Below are 18077 nucleotides of genomic sequence, written 5' to 3' on the forward strand. Positions count from 1 at the left end.
TATATTAGGATTAAATGTCTATAGACCAAACACTAACAAAGGTAAAAACTCCCTTTGAAATAAAAGCAAAAAATATTTTATGTATTGTAACTTTCAGTATATGTCTTATTTTTCAGTGAACGTCATTGATCAAATGACTTAACATAGTATATTTATTATGTTTTGATAACCAAAATATTTACAGAAAATTCCAAAACGCTTTTAAAAAATATATTTTTATTGATTTCAGAGAGAAGGAAGAGAGAAAGAGAGATACAAACATCAATGATGAGAGAGAATCATTAATCGGCTGCCTTCTGCACACCCCATACTTGGGATTGAGCCTACAACCTGAGCATGTGCCCTTGACCAGAAGCAAACCTGGGATCCTTCAGTCCACAAGCCAATGCTCTAACCTAGGGGTGTCGAACTCAATCAGAGAAGGGGCCAAAATCTAAAATCCAGCCTAAATCGCGGGCCGAATGTTTTGTTTTAAACTCAAGTCCTGGCTGTCTGCCACACATCTGCTGTCATTAGCAAAATAGTCATAAACTGTCACTGTGATGGAAACGCAGCGGAGTCCAGTGATGACAGCGCGGGTGCGGGACACATTGCAAGGCCTGGCGGGACGGATTTGGCCCGCGGGCCTTGTGTTTGACACATGTGCTCTAACCACTGAGAAACACCAACTTACTAGGGCATCCAAAAGTCTTTAAAAAAAAAAAAAAGAAAAACCACAAAACACTTCTATTTAATAATTATAGTCTATAACATCTGACATTTAATGGTTAAATGATTATTATGACTTGATTATTATCTACTTTTGCAACAAGCAAATTCTAAAGCATCTTTATAGATTCTATATATCAATTTCTTAAATGTTTGCCTTGGTGAACAAAGAATAGGGCAGAGAAAAGTGAATGGGGTGGTGGAATAATGAGCTTCCTACACTCACCTAATATCTGAACTGAAATCTACTGTCAAACATTCCAATAGCCCTCCTTTCCACAACAATCAAAGTCACTGAACTAAACAAGAAAATGAGGTCCTCTAAGAATTTCTGGATATTATTCTCACTACTAGTGTCATTAATTATGTAGAGTTAAAAATTACAAACGAGAAATGCTAACAAATGGCTCAAAAATAGATACTGATACCTATTTTTGCACATTGCTATCTTAACAAACTTACATGTATCACTGGAGTAGAATCTTTATGATTTTATAAGTATCCAGACATTTTATGCATGAATATCTCTAGACATTTTGTTTTAAACTCAAGTCCTGGTTGTCTGCCACACATCTGCTGTCATTAGCAAAATTAAAACTAATTTTACTAAAATTTAAAACATCTGAATGCTCCTTAAAAACTTAAGGATTCCTTAGCAAATCCCTGCCTCTTAATAAACTGCCTGACTGTATCAAGCGATTTGAATTATTCAAGTCAATTTCAAACTCTTAAATATACAAATTATCTTTCAATCAAGAAATTACTTGCTGTCTACCTGATGGCTAAAAAGATCTAATCTGGCCTGAGCTAATTCTGAAACATTGAGCCCAAAATAAATCCATCACAAACAATATATTTATAATATAAGAAAATAAACTAACATTTTTATTCCAATCAGCATAGAAGAAACTACTCATAGATTTTAATTTCAAGAATTGTGTATAGTGGGACCAACATTAAGTATTTTTTTCCTGAGTCTAAGTTCCACTCAGAAGAACATTATAACATAATCTACCTTTAGTTATATTATTTTATCCCATGTTTCTTCTCTCATCTGATGATCTAATAAATAGGTTTTCTGGTACTTGTACACTCTCTATTCCTTCATTCTTTAATATCAAAATTCTCAATCAATATTTACCCCAGCAGTTTTCCATCACCACAGAAAAAGAAATGACTAAAATTGCATAGTAAGAGTAGAAACCAAGATGGTGGCATAGGTAAACACCTGAAATTGCTGTCTTGCACAACCACTTCAAAACTACAAGTAAAAGACAAAACAACATCATCCAGAACTACAGGAAGGCTAGCTGAGTGGAAATTCTACAACTAGAAAAAAAGAGAAAAGTACACTGAGACTCAGAGGAGGTGTGGAAGTAAAGTGCAGAGGTATGGAGGCACGCTAGTGGAAAGAGCTGGCAACTGAGGATGTGGTTGTCTTTTTCAATTGGGAGGGAGAAAGAAGCTCCTGACTGCTCTGAACGCCAGTTCTAGGCAAGACTCTGGGGACCCAGCTCATACAGGGAGAAACTGGACTGTCTGGCTTCAGGCAGAACTTGAGGGTGCCTTTCTCTCAGAGGTGCTTGCAGAGATTACCAAGGGACACTGAGGCCTGGGAGCCTCTTAGTGCAGGGCTGAGGATCGGCCATAGCTGTTTGCTCCACCCTGTTGATTCCCTGGGGACCCCACCCCATCCAATTTACAACCCCATCCCAGCTGTGTGCAGAAGCTTTTGCATGTGAATGGCCTGGCCCTTTGCAATCTAAAATTACCTACAAACTGCAGCTGAGTCAGAGCCCCTGACCTTCCAAAAGAAGGCCCAAGGCCCCACAGCAGCTTGCATTGCTTCACAGCTGGGCCTCAGCTGGGCACCTCCAAACCCCAAACAAAGAAGAGGAATCTGTAGATCTCTCTGTAGCTCCTGCTGGGTGGCCTCAGGCAAAAGCTAAATTAGCACCTCCTCAGAGATCCAAGAGCCAGTGTACCCAGTGGTCAGAATGGGACCATTAAGATTACAACTCCTCAAATCCATAAGGGGCACACTCAAGAGGCAGACTCAGTGAGCACCAAAGCCCGACTGAGTCTTGCCTCATAAGGGTGTTTCCAGCACAGAAGTTCTCCCTTTGAAGACACAGCTGATCCTCGCAGTCAATTGGCCTGCAAGTCAATTCCTCCCAGTGATACCAACGACAATTAAGGCTTAACTACAATCTAAAACTCAAGTGAATAAAAAATCTGATGAACAGAATGAACTGATGAATATAATAGAATCAGGGGCATGGAAAGAGAATGGACTGACAATTCTTGGGGGGTGGGAAGAGACTGGACAAAAATCGTACACCTATGGATGAGGACAGTGGGGGGTGGGGGGGGATGGTTAGGGCAGAGGGTGGGATGGGAACCGGGTGGAGGGGAGCAATGGGGGGGGTGAAAGAGGAACAACTGTAATAATCTGAACAATAAGGATTTATTAAAAAAGAAGAAATAAGGAAAAAATACTTCATTAAAAATGAAAAATCTAAAAATAAAAATAAAATAAAATTGCACAGTAAGCCCAAAGGCAGTGTGAGCCGAAGGGAAAAAAATACATTATTATTATACATGAATACATGTTTCTCAAAGAATCTGTAAAACCTTCCCTGGTGAAAGACATTCAAAAGGGAAAGATGGCCTTGAAAGGTTTATTCTTCAGACATTCTTTTCTCCTGACACTGTACTCTCCTCGGATTTTCTCCTACCTCTCCGGGCCGCTCCTCCTAAAGCATTCTTTGCAACCTCCTCTTCTTCCATTTGTCTCTACTCATTGGGGTTTTGTACTAAGAGATTTTATCTCTTCATTTCAAACACTCCCTGCACTATCTCAAACATACCTATGACTCAGTCACCACCTAGATATAGCTAACATCTTCTAAATCTGTATCTCCATGCTAGAATTCTACACATTCATTTATTTACAAATATTTATTACACTCCTACTATGTGCAAACCACTGCTCTAGGCTCTAGGTTCCTGCTGTCATTGGGCTTGCAAACAAGTGGAAAGTGAGAAGTAAATAAATAATGAAAATACCAGTCAGTAATAATTTACAATTTAAAAGAGAATTAAAATTAAGATAATATTAAAGACTGGTTGGGTGGCTGCTTTAGACTGAGTGGTTAAAGAATGATGTGCAGAGATGCTGTTTCAACTAGAATGTAATGACCAGCAGAGGTCAGCCATGTGAAATATACCTTGGAAAGAGAAAGCAACTACAGCAAAGGCCCTATAAATGAAAAAAGCTTGGTTTTCTAAGAACCAGAAGGAGATGGTTTGGCTGACACATAATGAGCAAGTAAGAGTGGAAGCAGGGAGCCCAGGGAAATGGTTATTGCAGTTATCCGGTCAAGAGATGGTGTCTCACAGTGGACTAGTACAGGTACAGCTAGTTTTATTGTGCTTTGCTTTATTGCACTTCACAGATAATGAGTTCTCATTAACATGAACAAAAAGATTTTAAGTCACTGCAGGCTTGGATGATGCTTAACATTTTTTAGCAATGAAGTATTTTTTAATTAAGGTGCAGACCTTTTTAGGCATAATACCATTGTACACTTAATAGACTACATATAGTGTACACAAATCTTTTATATGCACTGGGAAACCAATAAGTTTATAACTCACTTTACTGTAATATTTGCTTTATTGCAGTGGTTTGGACTGACCCCACAATATCTCTGAGGACTGTCTATAGTATACCCAACTGCCTACTAGATATCTGTTAAGATGTCTCAAGGGCACCTGCAATTTAGATGTCCAAAATTAAATCATCTTCTCAAAATATACTCCATCTAGCTTTGGTATTGCTAATTTTAGAAACTAATGAAATCACTACACAATTGCCCAATGCAGTAACCAGGCACTGACCTTTACTTGACCCCTTCCTTCATTCCCCAAAATTCAATCACCAAGCCCCAATTATTCAACTCCTAAATCTCCTGAGTTTATCTACTCCTTTAAAAGAATCATTGTATTAGCCTGGTCTAGACCCTTATTTGTATTACTGCCTCCTTTGCAATCTGTTTTCCAGTCTGCAACTAGTTATCATTCTAAAACTTTAAATCTGGTCAAGTATTTCCTCTACTAAAAATACACCAGCCCTAACTGGCTTGGCTCAATGAACAGAGCATCGGGCCTGCAGACTGAAAGGTCCCAGGTATGATTCCAGTCAAGGGCATGTACCTTGGTTGCGTGCACATCCCCAGTGGGAGGTATGCAGGAGGCGGCTGATCTCATTGATGTTTCTAACTTTCTCTCTCTCCCCCTTCCTCTCTGTAAAAAAATCAATAAAATATATATATTTTCAAAATACACCAATATTTTGAGTCCTATTGCCTACAAAGTCCAAACTCCAGAACAAAACCCTGATCTGATTACTCTGTTTACCTGTTGAGTTTCATCCCTTGGACTTTTCAAAACTACCAACCCAACACCAGGATCCTCTACTCACAACTCCAATCACACTATGTTACTTGTACTTGTTACCTTCTTTTCCACCACTCATCACACCAATACCTAATTAGATATCCTTCAGTTCCCCAATTAGGTATCATTTCCTTTGGAAACCTTATCTAACCACTTGAACTCAGGGCCCTTCCCAATATGTTCCTGCAGCTCACAGTATTTCCCCTATCAAAGGACTTACTATACAGTATTATATTTCTTTGCTTAAATTTCTGTTTTAGCAATAGACTATAAACTCAAAGAGTGGTTCTCACTTGCTGCCATATGAAAAGTACTCAATAAAAACTTCTTGAATAAAATAACAAATACGTGAATATAAGGCTTCTTTTTAATGCTGCACAGCAAATTAGACAGCCTGAACAAAATCTTTTCAAATGCATTGCTAAAGTAGCAAAAAGTTTTCTTAAGAGGGCAAAGCGAAGGAAAAACTGGGTCTCTAGAGAGCAAGTGAGCACACCAAAGCCAGTTTTTGCCTTAGTGATTCCTGTTGAACTTATACTTTTTGAGCTTCTTCAGAACTTCATGGCCACAAGGGGCATGCGAGACCAGAGAAGACGACTATTTTTGCTCAAGATGGAGACACTCAGAAAAAAGTGTCTGCTAACAGAAAACACTCGGGGGAAAAAGCCACACACCTATAACTGTGAACTAAAAATAATACACACAGAAGGGAACAACGGGAAGCATGTCTGCCTTTACTTTCCTGTTACACAGCCAGGGAAAACTCCCCTGAAAACCCTAACAATAAACCAGCCCTCATGCAAATCTGCACTCAGAATCCATGCTACCAATGTGGTCTAAAAATGTAAAGCAGAGAATTTAATATGGTCCCAAGTTGAATTCTCAGTAGCTAAAAGGCAAATCAAACTCTCAATACAGGACCACATCTTCAATCCAGAGACATCAAATAATTCCAAGATATAGGACTGCACAGAAAATGAACAACTCCTGGTTAAAAAACACAAAAATGGTATGAGTGAAAGCAAGAAACAGAGAAAAAAAGATAATATAATAGGAACCAAAAGATTTCAGATAGTATAATTTTCTGTCGGAATATATAATAGTTATGTTTAATGTGGCTAAGTAAGAAAAGTCTGAAAATATAAGCAAGAAACATGAGATGAACCAAGCAAGATAAAAAAACACTTTCTAAAAATGAAAAATATAATAATTAAAAGCCCATCATATGTATTAATTAACAGAATAGAGGTAACTTAAGAGGTAATTAGTGAATTAAGCAGACATAAAAAAATAATCCAGAATAGAAATATAAAAATGACAAAAATAAAAATAGAAAATTCAGAATAGAAAATATGGCAGACTTAGAGACATGGAAAATAAAGCAAGATGTAACATATTTCTAATGAGAGTTCCAAAAGGAGGTAAGAGAAAAGGAAAGAGACAACATTTGAAGGGACAGTGACAGAGAATTATAGAATTCCAGAACTGTATAAAAACATCAGTAAGATTTTTTTTTTTTAATATATTTTATTGATTTTTTACAGAGGAAGGGAGAGAGCTAGAGAGCTAGAAATGTAGATGAGAGAGAAAAATCGACCAGCTGCCTCTTGCACACTCCCCACTGGGGATGTGCCCGCAACCAATGTACATGCCCTTGACTGGAATCGAGCCTGGGACCTTTCAGTCCGCAGACCAATGCTCTACCACTGAGCCAAACTGGTTTCAGCAGTAAGATTTTTTTTATAGTTAAGTTCTATCAAATATTCAAGAAACAAATATTCTCAAACAAACCATTCCAGTATATAGAATGACTTTAAAAGATTTATACATACCTGCTTCATCAAATGTTGGTATTTTTTCCACTTGGGGAGTTTTTGATCCCTGCCCTTCTTTCTGAACATTCGTAGAGTACAACTTTACTTGACTCAGTGTACAAAAGTATGAGTGACTACAGGGAACCACGTTTGAAAAGCTTCCAAATGTCACCAAATTCTGCCATTCTAAAGGAAAAAAAAAAAAAATTTAATTTCAAACAAACACAAGAATTTTTATACCCAATAAAACATGCCTACTATAATTAAAAGAACAGTTTTATAGAAAAACAGTAAAACTTTCATATTCAAGATACCCAAATGTACAGTGCCAAATCACTCTCTCCACTGGAGGTGTTTCACTGACAACTAGATATGCAGGCATATAATTTTGTAAAGAAAAAAGTAAAGGATAATACTCCCATTTTTCTCTCATTTGTAAACTTAACTACATGGAAACCTTTAAAATATATTTTAAAAATTCATATTATTCAGCTATACTGAAATACTCATTTTATATGTTAGTTACATGTAAAAAAAAAAAAAAAAAAGGCATGTACTTTTCAAGATATAGAAATCTTGAGGTCAGGAGGGTTTCCTACTTAAAATGCCCATATACCAAACTACTCAAAATTAGTGTTCCTTTCTACTAGCTGCATATTTATCCCTTTCATTTCATAATCAATGAGTGAGTTATGGGGATTTTAATTGAGGGAATAGAATATTAATTATGAAGCACTTCAGCAGCTGCATCTGGGTTGGTTATGAGCTTTAGAAGGCTGAAATACAGAAGGAACAAAGATTCCACACTTGCCCTGAAGTGGTAGAAAGCAAATCTGTCTATCTCTAGGCTCATGTGACCCTTCTCGTTTATTTATACGACTACTTAAAATTCTTCCTAAAAGAATTCAAACCCTGTCTAGTTATAACATGCCCGAAGCCAATACCAGCATGTCATAACTTCAAGAGTTTCATCAAAAGGTTGATGGAACTTGAGGACTTAACAAGGGCTGAGTCAAATATGTTATCATCTGTTTGGAATGGCTAACGGCATTTCCCCAAACCTGAAAAGGGATACATAAATTGTTTGCTGCCAGACACCTCACAGCATCTTAATCTGCATGTTATTGCCTCCTGTTGACCAAACACCTGAACAGCCGCAGGCAATTTCCCAGTCTGACAATGGACTCTGTAGTAGACTAACCCTGACTTTTTTTTTTTTTTTAAGTTTCTTTTTATTTATTTATTTATTTATTTATTTTATTTTATTTTTTTTTACAGAGATGAGGAGAGAGGGATAGAGAGCTAGAAACGTCGGTGAGAGAGAAACATTGACCAGCTGCCTCTTGCACACCCCCTTCCAAAAATGAGCCCGCAACCAATGTACATGCCCTTGACCAGAATCGAACCTGGGATCTTTCAGTCCGCAGACCTACGCTCTATCACTGAGCCAAACCAGTTTTGGCTAACCCTGATTTTTGATGTGTATATATCCACCTTGCCTTAGGACAAATTGTTTTAATAAAAAGCAAGGGGTCCTGAGACAAGGAGAATTTGGTTTCTTCAGCCAAGTTCCTCTGCTCCCGCCCCCTAAATGCCTTTCAAAATTACATTTCTTTGCTGGACTCTTTATTAATTTATGCAGAGCCCCTTCTCCTGATTCCAGAACCCTTCTACATGCCAGATCAAGACCCACTGGCGATAAATGGTGCCCAATGTCCAGCAATAACATATATAAGATGTCCCTAGAAAATGTATACACACACTTTAAATACCTTTTGTTAATCCTCACGCGAGGATATTTGTTCCATGATTTTTAGGGTGAGTAGCAGAGAAGGAAAGACAAGAAACATTGTTGTGAGAGAAACCTACCAATTGGTTGCCTCCAACACAAGCCCTGACCTGGGAGGCAACCAGGGCCTGGGAGAGCCTAGGAGCCTGCAACAGAGGTACATGCCTTTGACTGGAATTGAACCTGGGACCTTTTGGTCTGCAGGCTGTTGCTTTATCCACTGAGCCAAACTGCCTAGGGCCACTCTGAATAATTATAAACACAGTGTTTATTACAATACATTTCATTTTCAAAATTGAGCTATCAGTTGTTAAAGTGTGTATAAATTTTTTTGGGGGGACATCCTATATTTTCTAAAGATTTAGATGTATTAATTAAATTATATCATGAGATAATTGTTTTTCCAAAAGTAGCTGGTTAAGTATTTAAGAGTTAAGACTTATCTAAATTGCTGAAACCGATTTGGCTTAGTGGTAGAGCGTCAGTCTGCGGACTGAAAGGTCCCGGGTTCGATTCCGGTCAAGGGCATGTACCTTGGTTGCGGGCACATTCCCAGTGTGCAAGAGGCAGCTGATCGATGAGTCTCTCTCATAGATGTTTCTAACTCTCTATCCCTCTCCCTTCCTCTCTGTAAAAAATCAATAAAATATATTTTAAAAATCCAATGATTAAAAAAAAGAACTTATCTAAATGCTTAATCATCTTACAAAATGTAAGATCAGAAGGCAGATATATGCCTTCTGAAATGAAAATAAGTATTTTCTTAATAGCTCAGAAAATTCATCAGGAACATAAAGTACTGTAAATGTTGAAGATAAATTTAAAAGCATAAGGGGCAGAGGCAGCATAAGTATTCATTTGTTTCAGGTTTGGAACTTATTTGCTTTAAAAACTTCTTGATGTCAATGTACTTTTTCATTTGGCAAATAACTGTTGAAGGCCCAGTATAGTTTTGGTCACTTGCCTCTATTTCTTGAAGGCTGAGAAAAGCAAATATAACAGTGTATCTTCTTGCACATTAAAATATGTAGACTACAGGAAAATTAGTGAAGCAAAGGGTAAAGCAAACTCTCTCAAGAAAGCCATCCTCCAGGAAAGCACCTTCACAGCAGGCCAGTAGTGTTGCCTTGTCAGCCCTATTTGAAGTATCTCTTGTGATTATTACATAACAAAGACAATATGCCACAACACATCCTCCCCCCACCCCCCAGCACCCACTGATAAAATGATTTTATAGAGACTGAACTAAAGGTGTTGAAAGAGGCATTACTCCACAGCTTAAAAATCCTTCTTCAGGAGATGACAATGTTTCCATGACTTGGTCCTTGGGGTGTTTTTTTTTTTCCTCTTTAGATTTTAAAACATTTTATTATAGACTTTAAAACATTTTATTATAGAAATTTTCAAACATATGCAAAGGTATAAAAAGCTGTACAATAAACATCCACATACTTAATGCCTACTTTCAATAAGTATCAACTCATAGTCAACCCTGTCTCATCTCTATATTAGTATCTCCTCACCTCCATATTAATTGATGCAAAACTCAGATATTAAAAAAACCTATAATAATAAAAGCATACTATGCTGATTAGGCCAGGCATCCTTCTGGAGGAAGCCGCAGCAGTGGTCTCAGCAGCAGGTGGGGGGGGAGGCAGAGGTGGCCACCTATGCACACCTATGCAGCAGCAGAAGCCAAGCCCCTTGCACAAATTTCATGCATTGGATCTCTCGTTTCATTCATAAACATTTCAGGATGAATTCTTAGAAATAAGAACTTTTAACAGTAAAAACTAATAACAATTTCTTAATATCATCAATTTCCAAATTCCAGTTGTTATAGATATTACAATTTTTGTGTGTGAACAGATCCTAACAAGGTATACATACTGTGACTGACAGATACCTTTTAAGTCTCTTTTAAGCTACAAGGTGTCTTTTTTTTTTTTTTTTTTTTTTAAAGAGCAGTTTTTATATTGAAGAGACCACGTTATTTGTCCTAAATTTTTGTCCTGGTAGTTTTCCAATCTAAATTTTGTTGATTTAATTCCCTGTATAGTTTATCATGTTCTATAAATTGATGGAACTGAAGGCTTTATCCAGCCCTGGTATCTCAGCTGGTTAAAGATCATCCTAATACACAAAGATTGCTGATTTGATCCCCGTCAGGGCAAATACAAGAATCAACCAATAAATGCATAAATTAATGGAAAACAAATCCATCTTCCTCTACCTCTCTAAAGATCAATAAAAGATAAAAAATAAAGGCTTTATCCAAATTCTGGTTATTTTTATTACAACACTACTTGTTTAGGTAGTGATGAGTTCTTTCAACAAAAGCCACATATTTGATTGTCTATCTGTGACAGTGTATGCTGCTGTTCAAAGCCTAGAACCATTAATTCATTAGATGGTTACAAAATAGTGATAATTTAATTTTGTCACTTCTTTATTATTCATCAAATACTTCTACAAAGAGAACATTCCCTTCATTTATTTGGTTATTCAGCAGTATAGTTCATATAGGAAAATCAGACTAAATACTTAACTCTTTCCCTTATATTTTAGTTTTCAAAATAATGAGTTCATTACCATCCTACAGTAGTGACGATTAATTTGTGTGTGAGCATGTACTGTTATGATTTCATAGATATAGACATTATTTTATGTATTTCAATCCATTTTAGTCATTATCCTGATTAATGCTTAGACTGTCCCATTTTTGGCTAGTACTCTCTTCAAATTGACACCTGTGTCCTTTTGGCACTATCCTAGCAATCTTTGATAGCTTCCTTGCCAGCTGTTTTGAAAAGTCCTTAATTTTTAACTTCAGGAAAATTTCAGGTACCAGCACTTTGGACCCCGGCTTCTGTGGCTCGGTTGGTTGAGCACTGTCCCATGCACTGAAAAGCCACTGGTTCAATTCCGGGTCAGGGCACATACCCAGGTTGTGGGGTTGATTCCTGGTTAGGATGCATACAGGAGACATCCAATCGATGTTTTTCTCTCTCTCATCAATAAATTAAAAATTTTTGGCAGTAAAATTTTATAATATTAAAAAATTACACAAAATTTACAGAATGCATTACTACCTTTAACATTTTATATTCTAAAAAATACAAAGGACCACATTTGAGTCAATAAAGCAAATATACTAGTAACTAGAGTCCCGGTGCACAAAATTCATGCACGGGGCGAGGAGGGGGTCCCTCAGCCCAACCTGCACCCTCTCCAATCTGGGACTCCTCAAGGGATGTTCAACTGCCCAACCCACCAGGATCAGGCCTAAATGGGCAGTCGGACATCCCTCTCACAATCCAGGACTGCTGGCTCCCAACTGCTCACCTGCCTACCTTCCTGATTGCCCGTAATCGCTTCTGCCTGCCAGCCTGATCACCACCTAACCACTCCCATGCCAGCCTGACTGATGTCTAACTGCTCCCCTGCCAGTCTGTTTGCCCCCAACTACCCTCCTCTGCCTGCCTGGTCAGCCCTAACTGCCCTCCCCTGAAGGATTGATCACCTCCAACTGCCCTTTCTTGCAAGTCTGGTCCCTTTCAACTGCCCTCCCTTGCATGCCTGGTGCCTCCCAACTGCCCTCCCCTGCTGGCCATCTTGTGGTGGCCATCTTGTATCCACATGGGGGCAGGATCTTTGACCACATGGGGGCAGCCATCATGAGTGTTGGAGTGATGGTCAATCTGCATATTATTATTTTATTATTTAGGATAGAGGCCTGATGCACGGGTGGGGGTGAGCTGGTTTGCCCTGAAGGGTGTCCTGCATCAGGTTGGGGGTTCCCTTGGGGCGTGGGGCAGCCTGGACAAGGAGCCTTGACCGGGTAGCTCAAACCTAAAAGACTAGTGCTGATGTGGTTTTTCTCCAGAACAGAGTAAGTAACAGGAAATCTTTTTTTTTTTTTTTTTTAAGTCAAGAATATGAGATGCTGGCAACTTCTCACACTGCTTCTTGGCATGCATCTCAACTGCCTTTCTTAATTCTTGGTAATACTTGCTTTAAAAAAATTAAAAACAGTAACAGGAAAGCTAGAGTCCCAGGCTAGCATATGTAATGAAACAGTCCATGCTGGCTACTTTCTAGCCCAGGACCCTGCGTACTTCTCGCACAACACTTACGTTTTCTCATTCCTAGCGTCTGCCCAATAAAGGTGAAAACTGTGTCTCTTGTTCAGCATTACACCATAGGAACTACAATGTCTAGCACCTCTTTATTGAATAACCCTTACTCACAACAACTCTACAAAGAACGTACTAAGGTTACCCTCATTTTACAGTTATAAGTCCGATCATTAACTTGAACTACACAGAATCATGCTATCTGCCAAAATGGTCTCTTATAATTGTCAATGTTCCTATTCGTTATTTAAGGGAGGGAGTTCTGGGACAAAAGTTAAATTGTTAAAATCCCTACTCTACTTTTTTTATGGTAGCAAATATGAGCAATTTTAGGAATAAAATACAAAGCTTTAATTTCTATATTTTTATTTTAAAACTTTCATTAATCTCAAATTTAAACAAAAGCAGGTGTCTGTACATTTGATATGCGGTAAATACTTAAAGGAGCATCCTCTGACCTCAAATTTTAGTCAATATTTTTATAAATATATAAAAAAAACAAGCCCTAGCTAGTTTGTCTCAGTGGACAGAGCGTCAACCTGCGGACTAGAGTCCCGGGTTTGATTCCGGTCAAGGGCACATGCCTGGGTTGTGGGCTTGATCCCCAGTAGGGGACTTGCAAGAGGCAGCCAATCAATGATTCTCTCTCATCATTGATGTTTCCATCTCTTTCCCTTTCCCTTCCTCTTTGAAATCAATAGATATATTTTTAAAAAAGAAAAAGTTAAGTGTTTTATGCAAAGCCAAAGAAATTTAAAACAAAAAAGATATATTCACTATAAAAGCTAAGTAACATTTTATTATTTAAAAGTATATGTTTATTGTAGATCATTTGAAAAACACAAAGCTAAATATTTTTCCTAGAGAAACTCAGTTAATATCACAGTATATTTTCTTACTATTTTTTTTTCTAATTTTACCTAAAAGTACAAAAGCATTTTTCCATGTCACTAAGTATTCTAAATTATTACTTTAAAAAAGGGTTGCATAGCCGAAACTGGTTTCGCTCAGTGGATAGAGCATCCGTCGCTCTGCAGACTGAAAGGTCCCAGGTTCGATTCCAGTCAAGGGCATGTACATTGGTTGTGGGCACATTCCCAGTAGGGGGTGTGCAGGAGGCAGCTGGTCGATGATTCTCTCTCATCAATGTTTCTAGCTCTCTATCCTTCTCCCTTCCTCTCTGTGGAAAATCAATAAGATATATATTTTTTTAAAAAGGGTTGCATATATCATCAGCCCATAATAAATTTACTATATTTCAGTTTTTAATTACTTATAATTATGTTGCCTATTTATTACTATGAATAATGAACTTATGCACACATTTTAATATATGCCTGATTATTCCATTAAAGTAAATCCCTTTAAGTAGAATTACTGGGTCAGAAGTTATTATAAAAGTTTGTAACCTTTAAAGTTATTTTTATACAAAGAATAACTGACCAATAAAACACTGGTCAACTTATGTCCCAATCAGTAGTAAGAGAGTTCCTGCTTTCCTGGACTCTCAATATGAGGCATCATTATGAAAAACTTAGCCAACACAGACAGGCGATGAGGAGTAAACCCTTTAAACTTATATTTCTATGCTTATTAGTGAGTATAAAACATTCTTTGCATTTTTATTGGCCACTTGAACTCTTTATTTACTTCCTTTGCCCACTTTTCCACTGAAATGTACATTGGTTTATAAAAATTCTTTTTAAACTAGGGATATTAACTCTAACTGCATCCGATAAAGGAGTCACTGTTCATTGAACACTTGAGATGTGGCTACTCTAAACTAAGATGTGCTGTAAGTGTAAGATACACACTGGACTTCAAAAATTTAGTACAAAAAGAGAAATTAGACCTAGCAGGTTTGGCTCAGTGGATAGAGTGTCGGCCTGCAGACTGAAGGGTTCTGGGTTCGATTCCGGTCAACGGCACGTGCCTGAGTTGTGAGCTCGATCCCCATTAGGAAGGCGTGCAGAAGGCGGCCCAATCAATGATTCCTTCTCATCACTGATGTTTCTATTTCTCTCTTCCTCTCCCTTCCTCTCTGAAAATCAATAAAAATATTTTTAATAGGATAATGTAAAATATGTCAATAATTTTTATATTGATTACATGTTGAAATATTTTTAATATACTGGATAAAATATATTAAAGTTAATTTCATTTCTATTTTTTAATATGGCTATCAGATAACTGAAAAATATATACATGGCTCACTTTTGGACAGTACAGATCTCATATACTGTTTCCCTTTCACCTTTAAATATTTTCCATGTTAAGTTTGACAGATAGTTCTCATTTTAAGTATGCAAATGAAGCAATTGTTTCCCTCAAGGTTTCCTCCTTTCTTTACTCTTCACAAATTCTTCCCAATCCCATATTCTCCCACACAGGAATTTTATAAGCATAGACTAAACTTTATTTCTTGACAAAAAAGTATGTTTTTAGAATTTTTTCCCAAAAGTTCTTCAAATATTTTCTTCTTACACTTAAACAGCACTTTTTCTAAATGATTTTTAAGTTTTACCATAATTATATAATAGTAGCCCTTTTAAAACAGTTTCAGTATGACTGAACCTAAATTTTCAGAAACAAGGTTATTTTAAAAACCCACTAAGTGTTTTTAAGTATGAAAACATATTTTAATTTTTTAGTAATGAACATTCCAAATAACTCTGCCAAGTCATTCTGACTGGTGAGATAGGAAATTATTATTCATGTTTCCCAGATGATAAGAGAACATAATTTTTGACATGACAGTTACAGAGAATAGGATTACATGTTACACTATTTCAACTCCTTTTTAACCAACATATGAAGGGTAGTTTTGCCTAAATTCAACAGCCACTATAACTAATTTAAATGCAAAGTGCAGAAATTATGTGGTCAATAGAGGCAATGCTATAAAGTTTACTTGGGTATTTTTTGTTGTTAATCCTCACCCGGGGATATTTTTCCATGAACTTTTAGACAATGGAAAGGAGGGAGAGAGACAGAAAGAGAAACATTAGTGTAAGAAAGACACATGGACTGGTTGCCTCCTGCAGGAGCCTGGTGGGACTGAGCCTGCAACTGAGGTATGTACCCTGGAATGTAATCCAACCGTGGACACCTCAGTCTGTGGGCCAACATTCTATCCACTGAGCCAAACTTGCTGGGGGCTTATTTGGGTATTTTTAAAAATATATATTTTATTGATTTTTTTTTTTTTTAACAGAGAGAAAAGGAAAGGGATAGAGAGTTAGAAACATCAATGTGAGAGAAACATCGATCAGCTGCCTCTTGCAAACCCCCCACTTGGGATGTGCCCGCAACTAAGGTACATACCCTTGACTGAAATCGAACCAGGGACCTTTCGATCCGCAGACCGACGCTCTATCCACTGAGCCAAACCAGTTAGGGCCTTACTTGGGTATTTTAAAGTGAGTATAACCAAAAGATTCATTCTGGTCATAAGAGAATCAGGCATATTACCAATATAAAAAAAATCAACAATTATACTTTCCCATCACCACCAAAAAGCCTCAAGAACATTTCTGAAAATTTAAGAGCCTGTTTTTACCTTTATTGCAAATAGAAAATACAAATGTATTATTTGCACAGCATAGGCGCTGCCAGAGCTTACAGTATACATTTGAATAAACTTGACTACAACTTCTGTTTCGAGGTCACAAGCATCCTACAAGTGTTTCAAACATGAATTTTTGAAAAATGTTCCTGCAAATACTCTTTGTATCCTCAAGAGGATGGATAAGGATGGGTTTGGATCAGTCTCCCCCCTCACTGTTTCCATCACAATTTTCCAGTGTCACGCTGTGGCAGGCCAATCTAGGGCCAGAAGGGAGGCAAACCTGATTAAAACTTACAGGCCCAAAACTATTTTGGAAGCTTTCGTACAATTTGAATTAGAAAAGAATGTTGAAGTAGAGGGATAAAAAAAAATTAAAAAATTAAAAAATTACAGCCTCGGTAGATACTTTTCCACCAAAAAGGTTGTTCAATGGAAAAATAAAAGATGGTTCTTTTGTTTTTTTCAGCCAAAATATTGGGCTCCATCCAATGCCTGTGAGATGGCCATACCCTCATAATTCAGAATGACTTATGTCAAATAGCAACACACACACACACCCGCCCCCGCGCGCCTTCATCTTTTTAGGAAATGTAAGAAAACAAGTTGGGAATAGGAGCAGGGCAAGAAAATCTACTCAGCTGCACTGAAGGTGAGTCGTTAGCTCAAAAGACCTGGGACTGCCGAGGCCGGTTTGGCTCAATGGATAGAGCATCGGTCTGTGGACTGGGGGTCCCAGGTTCGATTCCGGTCAAGGACATGTGTCTTGATTGCGGGCACATCCCCGGTGGGGAGGGGGTGTGTGTGTGCAGGAGGCAGCTAGTCGATGTTTTTCTATTATATCATCGATGTTTCTGGCTCTCTATCCCTCTCTCTTCCTCTCTGTAAAAAAAGTCAATAAAGTGTGTGTGTGTGTGTGTGTGTGTGTGTATTAAAAAGACCTGGGACTTGGAGGAACCAGCCATTCCCCACTGCCTAGGCGGGGGGAGAGGAGAGGGTGTCACTGCCAGACCCGGCGATGTGCACTTCATGTCTGTTAGGTACCAAGGGGACGGCTTCAAGGTGGTGACCCTGTCCGCCAGCTCCTGCGAGACCTGCCCTTTCTGGGATCGTAGGCGACACCAGGGTCACCACGGCCTGTCCGGAGCCCCCCTGGATGCGGCAGGGGGGATGGGGGAAAGGAGGGGGAGCAGGCCAAGATGCAAAGGCGGAGCCCCGAAAGGGTTCGGGGTCCGGGGAGGGGGCTCGCGGGCGCACTGCCCGCGGAGAGGCGCCGAGCCCGCCCAGCTCGGCCTGGCCCTGCAGCCCGGCCCCCGCGGGACCGGCGGCCGGCGGGGCGCCACACTCACCCTGGAGCTCGCCGGAGCCGCGGGCCGCCGCCCCGCAGCGCAGACGGAGCCGGCACAGGGAGGACCAGCCCCGTCTGTGGGCCGCAGCGGCGGCGGCCAAGCCCGGCAACATCCTGGCGGGGCACAGGCCCCTACTCGGACCGCGTCTCCTGCCTCCGCGCCGGCACCAACGGACTCCATAGACCGGGTACCTGCGAGGTACCTGCGAGCGACGACGCCTGCGCCGCCACCGGCGGCCTCGGTGACCCGGAAGTT

The 18077-nt window shown here is 38.9% G+C and overlaps 1 protein-coding gene across 5 annotated transcripts in view; it reads right to left on the reverse strand.

Annotated features, from left to right (window-relative positions):
- The window catches only part of SLC30A9 (solute carrier family 30 member 9), a 52537-nt gene extending 34460 nt beyond the window's left edge, over positions 1 to 18077 (reverse strand). For 4 of the 5 annotated variants that reach the window (XM_045573036.1, XM_036417509.2, XM_036417525.2 and 1 more), the window contains exons 1-2: positions 17823 to 18076; positions 7002 to 7169 (exon numbers count right to left, since the gene is read on the reverse strand). In XM_045573036.1, the coding sequence (XP_045428992.1) occupies positions 7002 to 7169; positions 17823 to 17934 (280 nt within the window). In that variant the 5' untranslated portion in view covers positions 17935 to 18076. Of the gene's footprint in view, positions 1 to 7001; positions 7170 to 17822 lie in introns of all 5 variants that reach the window. The other variant, XM_036417517.2, reaches the window with a different exon arrangement.

The sequence above is a fragment of the Pipistrellus kuhlii genome, unplaced genomic scaffold (genome assembly GCF_014108245.1).
Source record: "Pipistrellus kuhlii isolate mPipKuh1 unplaced genomic scaffold, mPipKuh1.p scaffold_m20_p_1, whole genome shotgun sequence".
NCBI lineage: Eukaryota > Metazoa > Chordata > Mammalia > Chiroptera > Vespertilionidae > Pipistrellus > Pipistrellus kuhlii.